Raw genomic sequence first — 16,648 nt, 5'->3', positions numbered from 1 at the left:
ATGTTTCTTTTAGGTTAGCTCTGGTACAGGGCACTACATAATGAGAATGTCTATCTCTGTTAGAAGTGCACTTAAACATAGTTGTTTAGTACGTGAATGTGTTGTCTGGCAAGTTCACCCTTCTGGGAAGCCTTTAAGGTTCATCATGATCCATAAACACATTGTTTAAATAAGTAGTTATTAACAATGCTTAACAAGTGTATATTTACAAGTACGCATATATATTTTGACACCAAGCATGATGCCTTGCAACCACTCTAGACCACCTGGTCACAATTAAAATTGAGGTTAACAGCTACAGACTGGTGACTTAGTGTGGAGTGTGTGTGTGTGTGTGTGTATATCTTAGGGAGTTTGGAAAAGTTAACTACTTGTATCCTTAGATCTCTGTCTTGGAAATTCCCTCTGAATTCATAAACTGCAGAATATACTTATAATTGTGACTGGTTGTGAAACACATCTTAAATATATTTTGTTGGATGTAGAACTGCAAAATCTGATTGTGTGGTCATTCTGCAGAATATTGTGTATCCATCTATCTTTTGTTTGCTGTGCTGGGAGATCTGTCTTCACGACCCCCTCTCACTGGAGTTCTAGGTGGTGGAGGCAAGGTGACTGTTTGGTATATCTGGCTTTCCCAAGATTGTGTAAGACAAAATATTTCCTCTTCTGGTAGGATTCTGTTGTTGAGGTTGTTTCTTCTGTTGCTGAAGCCTCCCCTGCCCGTAATATGTATGAACCAGTTGCTGATTTCCTTTTTTGTAGCCTTTAAAGAGGACTTTGAAAACTCTCTTTTCTTCGCCAGGCTTAAAGTCTTCTTGGACTTAGCGTCATATGATGTCATCCAGCTTGCATCATTTGTGTTTACTGAAAGGAGCGGGTCTAAGAAGAAGATATTAAGGATCTTCTCTAGAAACCTTGCTGAAAGCTTGGCCATATCTTTCTCTACACTAATTAGTTAGTCAGACATATCCATTGCTTCTTTCAGTATTTCTTTAAATGCTGCCCTTTGTTATACTACTCTATGAAGTGATTCATTGTGATATGGCCTTATCGACCAAAAAGATTGGAATAAATATCTGCATGTAAACTTGTGGCTGGATTTTGCCCCACTTTCTTTCCAAAGGAATACATTGCTCTGGCTTCTTTCTCTGGTAAGGTTGACAGCAGTTCTTTTTGTAAAATAATAAGTGCCAGGACCCAAAGTTTTGCTCAGAAGCCCGTGCTTTAAATATCAGGGGGCCAAATACAAAGGCTGTGTAGTCTTGATTACATCTTATGCTTCTTTTATCCACGACCAGACATTCCCTGCCCCTTTATTTCATTCTTGCAGATTATTTTTCATCCCTCCTTTCTCCCTCTGTTGCTGTTTTTTCCATCTTTCTCTTCTCTTTCTTGTTCTAAATCAAAGTCTGTTGAGGAAAAATAAGTGACTTTAAAAAAAAAAATTAGTCCCAGTGAGTACCACCTGCAGCCACCAGCTCAAATTAAGCACCAGCGGACAGTGTTGATAGTGTAACATTAAATATCTTCCTGAATACCAAGACATCCGAGTCAGGTGGCGGCATTGCTTCATTTCTGCAAGTGGTTGCAGTTGATGGGCACCTGCACTCATTTTTGGACTTAAATTTCATCATAAGACTTTCACAGACAGGAAGTATAAAAGGGGGAGATAAGGAGATGGAGAAAGAAAGGAAAACAATGGCACAAAGAGAAAACAGGGATAAAAAAAAGAACTTGTAACATATAATGAAACAGGAAATGTACGGTAGTTGAAGAAAAAGGCATGAGGAGAAATCAAAATTACACTGCCATCATATTTGCCAAACCTGGAATTCCAAAAAGCACCATCGGCTGGCTCCTGAGAATGTGTTTGGGCCTCTGCAATGATTTTGTTTTTACATTTTCATTACTAACAACATACAAACATAAAATCCTGGTTTATACACAGCATCTCTCTATGGTTAAGAGAGACGGTGGCCAGTGAATTATAACAGGGATGTATACTGTCAATGAGAGTCATTAAAAACAATAAATTCCAACCAATAGTCTCACAGAAAGAGTATACCCATATACTTGTATAAACACAACATTGAAATCTTGACATATGGGCGTTGATCCTGTGTTCATTGTCCAATACAAACATATGAGATTGGATTATTTATTGTCTTTTTGCTAGATACTGGGCAATAGGGGCCCATATATTTCTGGTTCGTGAGGAGAGCAGTAACATTTCCAAATACATTTCGAAGTTGTTATTGCATTATATGAAATCTGTTATCAATGCTTTAATTTTAGGGATTGGGCCTCTACCGTAATCATTTGGCTACTTGGTGTACTCTTCCAGCTCTGTGTGCCTGCAGCCTATCTCCAATACACATCTGGGGTGGGTAACAGCTACACTTTGTGCATTCCCTCTAGACAGCCGCAAACACAGGAAGTTAGGTGTGTCCAAGAACTCATCTGTCTTCCGATGGCTGTTCCTGAGCAGGGAGGAAGGGGAGGGCTGACACATACACCTGAATAGGCAGTGCCTGTTCCCACACAAAGGGCTGATTGCCCCCTGCAGATGGTTTGGAGCCAGGCTGGGAAGAACGGACCTATGTGTATTTTAAAGACCCCTCTTTGAATTCTCCCCCACTTCAAAGGCACAACTGGGTATGTGTACTGGATGCCTGACCCCACCAAATCAGTACACTTCTGGACCTGTGAAGGCTGCCAAGAAGAAGGTCTTCTGTGCTGCTTAAAGGACTTCTACTCTGCTGGACTGTTGCTTTTCTGAACCCTGCCTTGCTATACTCTTGCCTTGTGAGCTGCCATGTTGTCTGCAGTTCCCCTGCCTGTGTGAGAAGGACAGCACCTGCATCACTTGACTCAGAGTGACTCCAAGGGTTTGCTGGCTTGCCTCTTGTTTTCTGAAGTCTCAGTGACACAAAAGACTGCCAACAATCTTGCTACAGACTGTGGACTCTGCTAACGGTGACTTCTCCCTACCAAGTGATGCCAACCCAGTACTTGGTACTTTAAAGAGAGTTTTTCCTGGCTGCTCCTGCAATACAGCATGCGTCGACCTCCTTGCGACAGTCAGAACTGACACATCGTCTTCGCCATTGATGCTTATCGCATCACCGCTGCTGTGAGGATCGAAGACACTGCATCACCATCTATGATCATGCACCACTGCGGCGAGAATCAGAGCACCGCATTGCTGACTGCGTGGTGCCTCGTCCCCACTGGATGGCCTGGAGGTGATACATCATCTTTGTCTTCTGGACTGACGCCGATGCATCGCTTTACTGCTTTCTTCAGGGCAGACACAGAACCGACGCAACATTGTTGTGCTGCGGAACCGACACATCTCAAGGACCAAGGTATTCTTGTTCAGTGGACCCTGCATAGGTCTTGTAGCCGGTCGCTCCGAACTTTTGACTTTGGCCCAGTCTAGTGCGACACCCGGGTAGGTGCTTTCTGCTTCTAAGCACTACAGTTTCATTTTTTTTTAAAATTCATATCTCGACTTATGCTTATTGAATTTTTGTTGTTTTGATCTAGGTTTGTCCATTAAATTAAGCTCTATTTTTCTAACCTGGTGTGGATTATGTTAGTGTGTTTAATTTTTGAAGATTGTGGTACGAATACTTTACATTTTGCATCTTAAATTAAGCCTGACAGCTCTGTGTCAAGCTACCACAGGGTGAGCACAGGTTAACTTCTAGTGTGCGGCTTACCCTGACTAGGATTGTGGTTCCTGCTTGAACAGGGTGCATACCTCCGCCAACCAGAAAGCCCATTTCTAACAACATGCATTCCCATCCACAGAGAGTACAAAACTGTTGGTGGCCAAAGCCATAACATAAGCAGTAAAAACAGCATTACCCTCAGCAATTGGAAAAGGTAACCACCAACCTTCAGTGGCAGTGAGAAAATCTCCAGTAAAGCATTGACTAATCTCTTCCCCCTTGTGTGTTAGTCACTCCAGTGAGAGAAAGTATTACGAATCCTCTTGTAAAGTTCCAAAAAATACTGATGGGTTCTAAATATTGTGTAAAATAACTATTAAGATTCAAATCTCTTCCTCTTGGAATTACACCAAAAAGACCCCCCACCCCCAAAAATGTGTTTAGAAGTAATTCCAAAAACAAGACATCCTATTGGAGAATGCGCTGGGAAGGTGGTCCTTCATCATCAAAAAGGAAAGGAAATTTATTCTCATTACTTTCTGGTTCAGAAAAAAAACATTACCAAACAGACATTCAGACTCATTCTAGATCTCAAGAAAGTCTACAAATGGATAAATGAAAAATAGATCAGAATGCTGGACCTGCATCACATTTTGCTACAGTTACCTAAAGGAAACTAAATGCGTGCCATCAGTCTTCAAGATGCCTATTTCCACATCCCACTTTACAGTAAAACATCCACCATTCCTAAAATTCCTTCTAGGCAGCAATTACTTCCATTACAAAGTCCTGCTGTTAGAGCTGAAGTCATCCCCAGAAACATTTTCCAATTATGTGGCAGCACTAGCGCACACCTCAGACAACACAGGTTTTCATCTTCTTCTATCTAGAAGACTGAATGATCAAACCTTCAACTCCACATAAAGCTAAATGTGGCTTTCAATTGCTCTCATACCGCCCTGTAGGTTAGGGGTTTGCAAGTCAACCTCATAAAGTCAATAACAATCATAATTCAATCAGTTCTCCTCTTAGGCTCAGTGCAGCAGAGGGTATTCTTCGGAGGAGAGAATTTTATAAATCTGGCTGAAATCTCCTAAGTACTCCAAAGCCTACAGTATACCAAATCTCCTCACTATTGAGGTTAATTCATTCTTGCAGCTTCCACGTTCCGCATACTATGATACACAAGGCCTCTTAATGAGGATCTAGAGAAACAATTGTGCTAACCTTCAGGTAGAGGTAATCTGGCTTTTCTGATGGATACACCTACCTGTGGATTCCTCACCTAAAGAATTCTCCCCTCGCGCCAGCCTTGACGAAAATTTCTTCTAGCTCTGCACGTCGACAATGACGTCACAATCGCCTGACTCCACGTGACGCCACATGACGCCATCCAGGCAATAAGAAGCCCTCGTCGACGTGCAGACGTCATTTCCCTTTTTTCCGTGCCCGAATAACGGTTAATTCTTCGAGGCTCACAGGGAGCTACTGTTTCCAACAGCGGTTACAATGTCACAGCCTAGAAAATCCGGCTTTAAACCTTGTAGCCAGTGCGGGGGACGGATGTCGGTTACCGACCCCCACGAAAACTGCCTCTGGTGCCTTAGTTCCGACCATGAGGTCGAGGCATGCGGTTCGTGTCAACGCATGAATCCCAAGGCACTTAAGGAGAGGGAGGCGAAGTTATTCTTGGCCCGGTCCAAGAAGAAGAAGGAGAGGCGTCATAGGAGGGAGTCTTCGTCGAGATCCTCGAGGTCTCGTCACCATCATAGTGACTCCCGGCGCCGTCATGGATCACGGCGCCGATCGAGCAAGGGGCGGTCCCGATCTAGATCGGCTTCTCCGTCGGCTCGGCGTCGTCCGACGTGGGAGATAAGCCCGACTGTCACCCCTCCTCCTCCGACGACCCCAACGTCACCCGGGTCGGTCTTTGAGGTTGAGCCTCCCCAGAGGCCTGAGGGTTCTCCTGGCCAGGAGTTACCTGGACCCTCTTCGGCAGCTTTGCCGGCGCCGGTGCAGCAGCAGCAGTACCCGGCTTTCCCGACTCCGGCATCGGATCCTGCAGTGTTTTTAAACGCTATGTATAACATCTTTACTTCCATGACGCCGGGTGGAAGTCATGCAGGTCCGTCTGGCCCTCTGGCCTATGATTTGGGTGTTCCGGCGTCTTACAGGTCGGCGCCGTTCACCCCGCTTTTATTTGCTGCACCTAAAGCGGCGCCGATGCCTATGATGTCGCCCAGGATGGGTACACCTCTTACGGCGCCGTTGGATTCGCCTCGGATCCGGCTGACGCCTTGTCGACTGCAGGCTTGGAGTCAAGACTTAGGTCAAGACGCCTGGCTCTTCGTCTCTTGACAGAGCCCTCTGGTGACTTCCAGGGGCTGGACTCAGCTAGTGGCTTAGATACTACCCCGGAATGGGATCTGGCTTCCCCTGAAGAGGTCACGGAGGAAGCTGCTTCTTTCCATGCAGTCATTCGTAAAGCTGCAGACTTTTTGGATCTTCCCCTTCCTACCGCGGAGGTCAAGAGAAATTTATTAACAGAAGTCCTCCATCCGACGTCTGCTTCTGCTGAGCCTCTTCTACCATTCAATGAGGCTCTGCTGGACCCCATTAAGGACATCTGGCTAAAACATGTGTCCACTGCTACGGTCAACAGAGCGGTGGCTCGGCGATACAGGACGGCGCCTGGGGATCCGGTGTTTCTTTCCAGACAACCAACTCCAGAGAGCCTAGTGGTGCAAGCTTCATGTTCATCCAGATCCTCTCCTGGCTCGTTTCCTGGGGCTCCTGCGGACAGAGAGTCAAAAAAGATGGATCATACTGCTAAAAAGACATTTTCATCTTGCAGTATGGCCCTAAAATCTTCCAATGCCACATGCATACTAGGGCGTTACATCCATGCCCTTATGGAAGAGGCGAAGGGCCACCCTAATTTGTCCCTGGAGATGCTGCAACTATTAGCGGATTCTCAGGCGGCTGCGACGCAAGTGATCCAGTCTGGATTGGACTCTTCGGACTCGGTGGCTAGGGCTATGGGCACGACCATAGTCTCTAGGAGGCAGGCTTGGCTTCGGTCTTCTGGCTTCTCGTCTGACGTGCAGGCCACACTCCTTGATCTTCCGTTTGATGGAGAGAAGCTCTTCAGTACAAAGGCTGACTCTGCCCTGGAACGTTTTAAAGAAAGCAGAGCGACTGCTAGATCTTTGGGACTCCAGTCATCGGCCTCATCCTCCTTTAGAGGCTTTCGGAGATTTAAGGGATTTGGATGTGGTTCCTTTTGGGGAAGATTGCAAGGACCACAACAATCTACTTCTACCTTGCCTTACAGATCCTTCAGGGGCAGGGGCAGAGTCCGTACGAGAGGAGCCACCTTGCAGCACTCTGCCTCTTCCTCTTCCTCGGGAGGGGTGCAGCAAGGAAAGCAGCCGTAGTCCTCCACCACTCCCTGTCCATTCGTCTCCGGTAGGGGGGAGACTTGCCTCTTTTCCTCAATGTGGGAGGTCATCACATCGGACTCCTGGGTCATCGACATTGTGAAGAGGGGGTACGCTCTTCCCTTTTGGGAATTCCCTCCTACCTTCCCTCCCTGCCCATCCTTCTGTTCGGAAGACCATCTTCTCCTATTACAGCAGGAGGTATTATCCCTATTACAAAAAGGTGCAATAGAGTTGGTTCCTGAGCAAGATAGGGGTCAGGGGTGTTATTCAAGATACTTTCTGATTCCCAAAAAGGATGGTCGACTGAGCCCGATTTTGGACTTGAGGATTTTGAATTGGTTCCTCAAACAGGAAAAGTTCAAAATGCTGACCCTCTCACAGGTCCTTTTGGCGTTGAACGAAGGAGACTGGATGGTGTCGGTCGATTTGCAGGACGCGTATTTTCATATTCCAATCCTCAAATCGCACAGGAAGTATCTCCGGTTTGTAGTGGGATCACAGCATTATCAGTTTGCGGTCCTTCCCTTTGGTCTTACTTCAGCACCTCGAGTCTTCACAAAGGTGATGGCGGTGGTAGCAGCAGAGCTCAGAAGAAGGGGGATAGCTGTGTTTCCCTATCTGGACGATTGGTTGATCAAGGCCAAAACTCCGGAGCTCGTGCAGTGCCATCTCCAGTCGACGACTCAATTGTTGTACGACCTGGGTTTTTCAGTCAATGTACCCAAATCTCACCTGGAGCCCTCTCAACGCCTCCTGTTCATAGGGGCAGTATTGGACACAACATTGAATCGGGCCTTTCCTCCGCCCCAGCGGGTTCAGGACATCCAGGCTTTGATTCCAGTGTTTCGAAATGGAGCGGTAGTTCCAGTCCTCAAAATCCTTCGTCTGCTCGGTCTGTTTGCTTCTTGCATACTGTTGGTCACTCATGCACGCTGGCACATGAGGGCACTTCAGTGGTGTGTCCGCAGGCAGTGGTTTCAGCACAAAGGAGATCTCGAGGAATCGATAAAGATCTCCAGAGACACTGCAGTGGATCTTCAGTGGTTTGCAGCGGTCGACAACCTGACACAAGGAAGGACGTTCTTGCTGCCTCCTCCAGTGGCCACGGTGGTAACAGATGCTTCCACTCTAGGGTGGGGAGCTCATCTGGGGGACCTGGAGATCAAAGGCCTTTGGTTTCCAGGGGAACAGAAGTTACACATCAATCTGTTAGAGTTGCAGGCAGTACGTCTGGCACTCAAGGCCTTCCTCCCTTCCATTCGCGGTCAATCAGTCCAAGTTCTAACGGACAACACGACCGCGATGTGGTATACAAACAAACAGGGAGGTGTGGGGTCGTATCTTCTCTGCAGAGAAGCTCTTCGTCTCTGGTCCTGGCTTCAGGATCACAAGATCTGCTTAGTTGCGCATCATTTGGCCGGAGTCCTGAACGTGCGTGCAGACATTCTCAGTCGACGCAGCTCGGTCGATCACAAGTGGCGTCTTCATCCAGATCTAGTTCTGGGTATCTTCCGGATGTGGGGATATCCACAAATAGATCTGTTTGCAATTCAAGAGAATACGCAGTGTCCGCTATTTTGCAGCCTCCAGTATCCGGTGCAAGGAGCTTTGGGGGACGCGTTTCAGATGTCCTGGAAGGGTCAGTTGCTTTACGCGTTTCCCCCCATACCCTTGATTCCTCGAGTTCTCAGGAAGATCCGCCAAGACCGAGCTCGAGTCATCTTAATAGCTCCGGATTGGCCGAGAAGGGTGTGGTATTCGGACCTACTCCAACTCTCTCAGTGCCCTCCGCTCCGTCTCCCTTGCAGGGTAGACCTCCTCTCGCAGTCGCAGGGGCAGATTCTACACCCCCACCTCCAGAGCCTGCATCTTCATGCCTGGAGATTGAACGGGGCAATCTGAGCTCTTTTTCTCTCCCTCCAGATGTGGTGGAAGTTATTTTATCAGCCAGGCGACACTCCACCAAGTCAATTTATGTTAATCGTTGGGCTAAATTTACAAGCTGGTGTGGAGAGAATAGTTTAGATCCTTTAAAAGCTGGTTTGTCTGACATTTTGTTATTTGCACTCCATCTGGCACAGAAGGGTTTTGCAATTACCACTGTTAAAGGTTATCTGTCTGCACTATCTGCTTTTCTGTGCCTTCCTGATCAACCATCCTTCTTTAAATCACCAATTGTTTTAAAGTTTCTAAAGGGACTCACTAATAGGTATCCACCCACGCCATTCGTTATGCCTCAGTGGGACCTTAACTTAGTCTTAACTTTTCTTATGGGGGCTCCGTTCGAACCAATGCATTCTTGTTCTTTACAGTACCTAGTATTAAAAACTGTTTTCCTGGTGGCCATAACATCTGCCAGAAGGGTTAGTGAGCTTCAGGCTCTCTCAGTGGAAAGCCCATACCTTTCTTTCTTTAAGGACAAAGTGGTGTTGAGGACCAAGGCGGCTTTCCTACCGAAGGTTGTTACACCCTTTCACCTGGGGCAGTCGATTACTCTCTCTTCCTTTTACCCTCCACCTCACCCATCCAAAGAGGAAGAGAGGCTCCACCGGCTGGATCCGCAAAGAGCTCTGAGCTTCTACGTCGCCAGGACGAAAGAGTTCAGACAGGATGAACAGCTCTTCGTTGGATACGTGGGGAAGAGGAAAGGTAGAGCGGTCCACAAGAGAACGCTATCCAGGTGGGTCATTCTATGTATTAAGCTCTGCTATTCTTTGGCGAAGAAGGATCCACATGTGGGGATTCGTGCCCATTCCACCAGAGCCAAAGCAGCTTCATCAGCTTTGGCTAGAGGTGTTCCTGTGGCTGACATCTGCAGGGCAGTGACTTGGGCGTCCCTGCATACTTTTGCCAAGCATTACTGTTTGGACTCTGAGGTTAGGAGGGATGGCCATTTTGCTCGCTCGGTGCTGCAAGATTTCTTGGTTTGACCATTCGGGCACCCACCACCGGAGGTTTTACTGCTTGGGGACTCTATTCTTTAGGTGAGGAATCCACAGGTAGGTGTATTCATCAGAAGAATAAGTTACTTACCTTCGGTAACGCTTTTTCTGGTGGATACAATAGCTACCTGTGGATTCCTCACGGTCCCACCCACCTCCCCGTTGCCTGACTGGTCAAGCCAAGATCTCTTTGGGTGCGCATCTTTGGTTTTGTGATATATGTATATAGCTGTTTCATGCATATAGTTGTATTCATTGTATATACTTTTCCTTTGCGCATTAAGATAGTGAAAAGGACATTTTGGACTGGATTTATACATATATATATATATATATATATATATATATTTATTTATGTCTCGGATTGAGCATTCATAACTGTGATTTTTATTGAGTTTTATATTAAATGTTTTATTTTCATCTATTCTGGATGAATGTGTACTCTTTAGGTATAGCCTGTTCGCCTCTACGGCACGTAAAAAATGGTGATAACTGACGTCTGCACGTCGACGAGGGCTTCTTATTCCCTGGATGACATCATGTGGCGTCGCATGGAGTCGGGCGATTGTGATGTCATCGTCGACGTGCAGAGCTAGAATAAATTTCCGTCGAGGCTGGCGCAAGGGGAGAATTCTTTAGGTGAGGAATCCACAGGTAGCTATTGTATCCACCAGAAAAAGCGTTACCGAAGGTAAGTAACTTATTCTTCTGGGGGATGTCCAGGCATCCCTAATGGACATGCTCTTCGATGGCACTTGCCTGGTCGGCGACAAAGCCAATTTAGCACTTCGAGGAGAGTAGGGTCACAGCCCGGTCATTGGGCCTCATCATGGTCCCACACCAAATTCATACTTTCTTTCGCTCTTTCTATGTCTATGGTAGGGTCTACCAGGTGCATCTTTTTCATTAGAGTCACCACAGGCACTAGGCTTCCAAGCCTTTTCTCAGACGCAGCTCCCACAAGTCCCAGGGTAACCAAAGCTAGAGATCTGCCCAGTCCACTATCCCCTGGCAGCCACATCCTCCAAACCTCTTTAGTATAACCTCGGAACAACATGGGCAATCTGTTCGAGGCAGGATCAGGCACCACGTGCCCCAACAGCAAGCCATAACTTTGCACAAGTTGGAGCTCCAAATTGTCTGGTGGGGTTACACCCTTCCACTCCTAGAAATGCTGCTGCCACTGTCACCATTCTCCTATTTGCTGACGGAGGACCTCCACTTCTTTGTGCACCAGGAAGTGTGATTTTCTTTATTTATAATTTCTCTTCGGGGCCCAGCCGAGAAACAAAATGGCAGCCGCAACTTTCTTTCAGGTTGCGGCCAGCCAATCAGGGCCTTGCCTTTGGGTTCAGATCCGTAGGTACCTGCAGATCTGCGAAGGATCCGCATCCCTACATATCTGTAAATGGTTTTCCTTTAGTAACTTCGAAACTGCTGAACACATTCACTCCAGATTACAAAAAGGTCTCTTTCTAGACCAAGACCTAGGTTTCTTCCAAATTTGGTATAATTCCGTTTGGCATTTCAGGCTGTAACTGTGTCTAATAATTGCAAAATCTCCATAGAAATTATATAAAGTTAATAAAGTGTTTTGGGGACCCCCCCCCTTTTTATCTCGGCCCCCACTTCAAAGTGAATGTCAAACTAGTTTTGAAATTTTGTGAACATTCGTCAAACGGCGCAAAATATATTAGCAAAACAAAAACCACTTCATCTATGGTGAAAGTTAGTCCTACTAGCAATTGTTGCCAGTAGGTTTACATATATATATATATATATATATATATATATATATATATATATATATATATATATATATATATATATATATATATATATATATATATTAAAGAGGATATCCCTTTAAAAAAACAAGGATTATAGGTAAGAAATGTTTCTTTCTTTGTCATGCAAACCAGATCTACCTTTCCCAACAGGCTGGTTGATGCTTTTTTTTTTAGAGATATATTAAATCTTTTCAATCGTTGGGTTCAGAGGGCACACAGGTGATGAACTCAGTGCAGTGTATTTTGGAAATTGAAAAAAATTTCAGTGGTGGCTGGCAACTACCGAAAGTGGTGGGGCGGGCAAATGAGTGGTGCATGGGTGCATGCACATGCACGTTACATATAAGGAGGGGGTACGTAAAATAAATAGTAACTTACTTTTTTTGCAAGTTGCTGACCGACATGTCCTCCTCGCTCTGGTTTTCTTCCCCCTCCAGGTTCCAGCATGGGCCCCATCCAACTCCCTTGACCAGTCCTGGTGCAGCTCTCATGCTGTTAACGACCATGAGAGAAGCACCAGGATTGGAGAGAGCAGCCTCTCTCTGCACTTTAAACTTAAGTGCACAGGTAGCCCACTACTCCCCTCCTGCTGCTGCCACTCAGCTGGCAGAGACCCATCCTGACCATGTTCCGGATGGGTTGATGAAATATAAAATGGGGCATAAAATATAAAATGGGGCTTTTTTGTCAGTGGGGCTATGCTCCTCCGCTCTAATGGAGGTGCAGCCCCTGAAGTATTTGCAAGTGAATTGCCAGTTTAGGCTACCTGTCTTCTGGTTGCAGGTATCACAAATGGTGCTGAAACACTTTACAGTGTAGGGGTGCTCCTGTCAATGTTACGTCATTGTACTCATAAGAATTGTGACAAATCCAAGCATCACACCAAGACAAATTGTAGCAATGAGCCACGCCCATACGGCAAGAGAATTTTGGAGCACACTTTCACAAATGTATTACTAAAGCATGGTTAGGTGTTGTGCTGTCATTCACAGATAGCACATTCTCTAAAATGGACTCTAAATTTGCGCAGGTATACCTAAAGAGCACACGCATACAATAATGTGTGGAAATCTAGTTTGAGTGAATGTGTACTTGGAGCATCAGCAAGTACTGTCTTAATTTGTTTTGTTTTTATTTGCAATAATCACACTTCAGAATTACAAAAAGCACTTCATTTCTGCTTTCCTAACTGCTGATCTATTTTGAACATATTTGTACAGTTCTTTTATAGGTATTTACATTTTTCTGAGTATTAGAAAAAAATGACATACCACAGCCTTTCCGTTCACACCAGCAAGACTGTCACATAGCTCATTTTAGAAAATCCTCTCATTTTGAAGTCAGAGAAAGTAAACATGATTGCATGTCAAACGAATAAGCATCAACTTGTCAGGAGGCATAGTCTGACATTTGACCTCTGCTTTTGAACACACAGCAAATGTGACAAGATATAAACACATGTTACAGGTATCGTTATTTCTAATTCACCTTTAACACTCGAGCTTGGTTAGTTTGGGGTTGCTACAGCAACCCCTACATCCGTGGCCCATGAATTTCACCCCTGTGCTGTATCACAATATAGCACATTCATATATTTTGCAAATCTGCACATCGTAAGGTTTCTGTTCCTGGGCACCAGCCCTGACTCCCCCTCCTTCGGTGGCTGGGAGATCATGCAGAACACATTTGTCAGGCTCACCTTACTCCAGAAAAAAAACAAGCATAGTATTTTAAATAGCCTAAGAAAAACAAACACATAAGTCTCTGTTTTTCATAGTAAAATTCTAAACTGCCTCTGGCTCCTTGCCAATGTTCAGGCTTGTGTGCCTGTGCCCAGTAAAGAGGCAGATGCTGTTTAGATTTTTTCTTATCCTACAAAAATTTCAACCAGTCTGTGGCTCCTTGATAGGGAACAGGTCTCCGTGTGTGCATCCCACCTCATTCAGGAGTTTGCCGAGGCCCAGAAGGGATCATACACTAGCAAACTTCTTCCTTGGTCCCCCAGGCACCAAGCTAGTTTGTCCCCGATCTGGGTGACAAAACAGGGACCAGGGGACGTTGTCAAAAATGATGTATATACAAGTAATAATAATGAGGGCGTCCTGGTCATACCTATTCATGATTTGTACATATACATCAGAAAGGTAATGAATGATGGGGTAAAAAACGGAAAGGGGTGAAGGAATTATTAGAAAGAGAAAGAAAACAATTAAAATTTAATTTAATATTATAAATAATATAAATGAATAAATAAGGAAGTCATATATAAAAGATCTTATAGAATGTAACAGCCTGTAAACTTTTTTTATGCCCTAGGCATTTTATAAAATCTCTGTTTATGCAATCAGATTTCATTAGAAACTTGGGACCGAATTTAGAGTTTGGCAGACTGGTTACTCTGTCACAAGCATGACGGATATCCTGTCCGCAATATTACGAAGTCCATAGGATATAATGCACTCGTAATACAGCGGACAGGATATCTGTCACGTGTGACGGAGTAACCCCATCCACCAAACTCTAAATCAGGCCCTGAATTAAAATTATAGCACTATATTTTGAATTTCTCTGTACCAGTGTTGTAAAGACAATGAATAAAGTGGCCTGGTAAGGCAACCAGATGAACAAAAACAACTTTGACTCCTGTTTTACTCGTATGATTTAAGCATATGGCATTAGTTCCTTATATTGAAGTTTGTTTCCTTGATTCCAACAGATATGGAAAGCAGAAAACAAAATCCTGAGGGGAATTGTGATGATCACTTTGGAGAACTGGAATCTTATCAACATGGAATAGGAAAAGAAGATGAAAATTTTTTACAGGATCAGGAAGAAAAAATAATCCAACCGATCAGGACTAAAGGGAGGCTAAAGAAGTCTGCAACCAATACAATAGATCATCTTTCTGGAAATGAAAAAGCAAACCACGAGCAGCATCCAAAAACTTATCCAACTGATGGGTTGTGTACTGAATGTGATGTAGTTTTCAGAACTCCAAGCTCGAAAGATCCTTCAGCTTGTTGTACGCACACAGTAGAGAACTCATTTGTATGTAATGAATGTAGAGCAAGCTTTAAACTATTGTCAAACCTCATCCAGCATGAGCAAATGCACAAATGTGAGAAACCATACACAAGTAATGAAAACTGGAGGAGTTGCACAGAGCCTTCGGCTTTAATAAATCATCAGTTACCAGACATTACAGTGGATAGCAAGCAGAAAACCACTGAATTTGAAGACAGTAACCCAACAAAGCGTGTTATATGTAGTGACTGTGGGAAAAGTTTCAGTACTTCATCCAGTCTGCGAGTGCATCAGAGAGTACATACTGGAGAGAGACCTTACAGATGCTCTGAATGTGGAAAAAGTTACAGTGACTCATCTACTTTGAATAAACATAAAAGGATACACACAGGGGAAAAACCATACGTATGCAGTCAGTGTGGGAGGAGTTTTATTGATTCGTCTGCCTTGAGCAAACATATTCGGTGGCACACAGGGGATAAACCATACACTTGTGATGATTGTGGAAAGTGTTTTTTCCAGTCATCTGCATTGCTCACACACCAGCGAACACACACAGGTGAGAAACCATATGCATGCAATGAATGTGACAAAAGTTATAGTCAATTGATAACGTTAGTAAAACACAAACGAAGGCACACAGGGGAGAGACCATTTAAATGTGATGAATGTGGAATCAGTTTCTGCTGGCCAGCCAACCTTCTGAGACATCAGAGAATACACACTGGTGAGAAGCCTTACACGTGCAATGAATGTGGAAGGAGTTTCACTGATTCATCAGCTATGGCCAAACATCAGCGAATTCATACAGGAGAGAAACCATATATTTGTATTGAATGTGGTAAGAGTTTTAGTCAGTCCTCTGCCCTGATTACACATCAAAGAACACACACAGGAGAAACACCATATACATGCATTGAATGTGGAAAGAGCTTTAGACAATTTGCGACTCTAGTTAGTCATCAGAAAATGCACAAAAGAAAGTGAGCACTTCTTCAAGACAATTTCTGCTTTCTTTCTTGTCAAAAATAATAAAGATGACAGGCTCATGCTGTATCATAAATCAATGGATACTGTCTCAAATCATGCTTATGAAATGTGGGGTGTTAGTGACTAAATTGCTGTACAGTGAGTAAATAGTGATTGAATTAATGAATTTCTGAAAGAATGCCATTGATCAAGTCAAACCTACAAAGAGGTACTGGGCTATTACCTTTTCAGTGTGATGGGGCAATGGTATACGCAACAAGTCGGTCTAATCTGGCACTCTCCACTGTTACCCCCATCTCATGTCTGTGGTGTGTCAGACCCTCTAAAACACTGTATTTCACTAAACATATTCATTTATGAAAAACACAATATATAAGGAACAGCCTAGCCATTATCAATAAACAGGAGGATGTCTGAAGTCTTATTTTTCCTGTTGTGCAGAAGAAAACTATACCTTCACTTCTGCTTGAAACCAAGCCTACTCATTCAGAATTAGATGCTGCATGTGCATGGCTTCTACTGTAGCATGCTGCTTGTTTCATTCCCAATACATCATTTCGAGCAAATCTTTTTCTGAGGCAGTGTGCTTCCTTGCCCGGACAAATGCCCCTGTTGCACCACACGGTGAAAACCTAAGAGCCATTTTTTCAGTTTCTAGCTCGATAACTAGGCTTTCTGGGTTTTGCTGAAAGAATGCAAAAAAGTAGCAGCTCATCCGTTACTGATGTTTTATTCTAATCAAAATCAATGTACGTCTTTTTTGCAAGCTGGGTTCAAGA

General features: G+C 44.5%; 1 protein-coding gene across 4 annotated transcripts in view; it reads left to right on the top strand.

The window, feature by feature from the left end:
• LOC138259209 (zinc finger protein 436-like) overlaps positions 1-15,946 on the top strand; it is a 77,133-nt gene extending 61,187 nt beyond the window's left edge. For all 4 annotated transcript variants that reach the window (XM_069206785.1, XM_069206784.1, XM_069206783.1 and 1 more), the window contains exon 3: positions 14,572-15,946. In XM_069206785.1, coding sequence (XP_069062886.1) covers positions 14,574-15,866 — 1,293 coding nt within the window. In that variant the 5' untranslated portion in view covers positions 14,572-14,573 and the 3' untranslated portion in view covers positions 15,867-15,946. The remainder of the gene's footprint in view (positions 1-14,571) is intronic.
• Positions 15,947-16,648: the final 702 nt, after the last annotated feature.

Source organism: Pleurodeles waltl, chromosome 9 (genome assembly GCF_031143425.1).
Source record: "Pleurodeles waltl isolate 20211129_DDA chromosome 9, aPleWal1.hap1.20221129, whole genome shotgun sequence".
Taxonomy (NCBI): domain Eukaryota; kingdom Metazoa; phylum Chordata; class Amphibia; order Caudata; family Salamandridae; genus Pleurodeles; species Pleurodeles waltl.
Note: the sequence above shows the minus strand (reverse complement) of the source record. Positions and strands in the feature narration are given on the sequence as shown.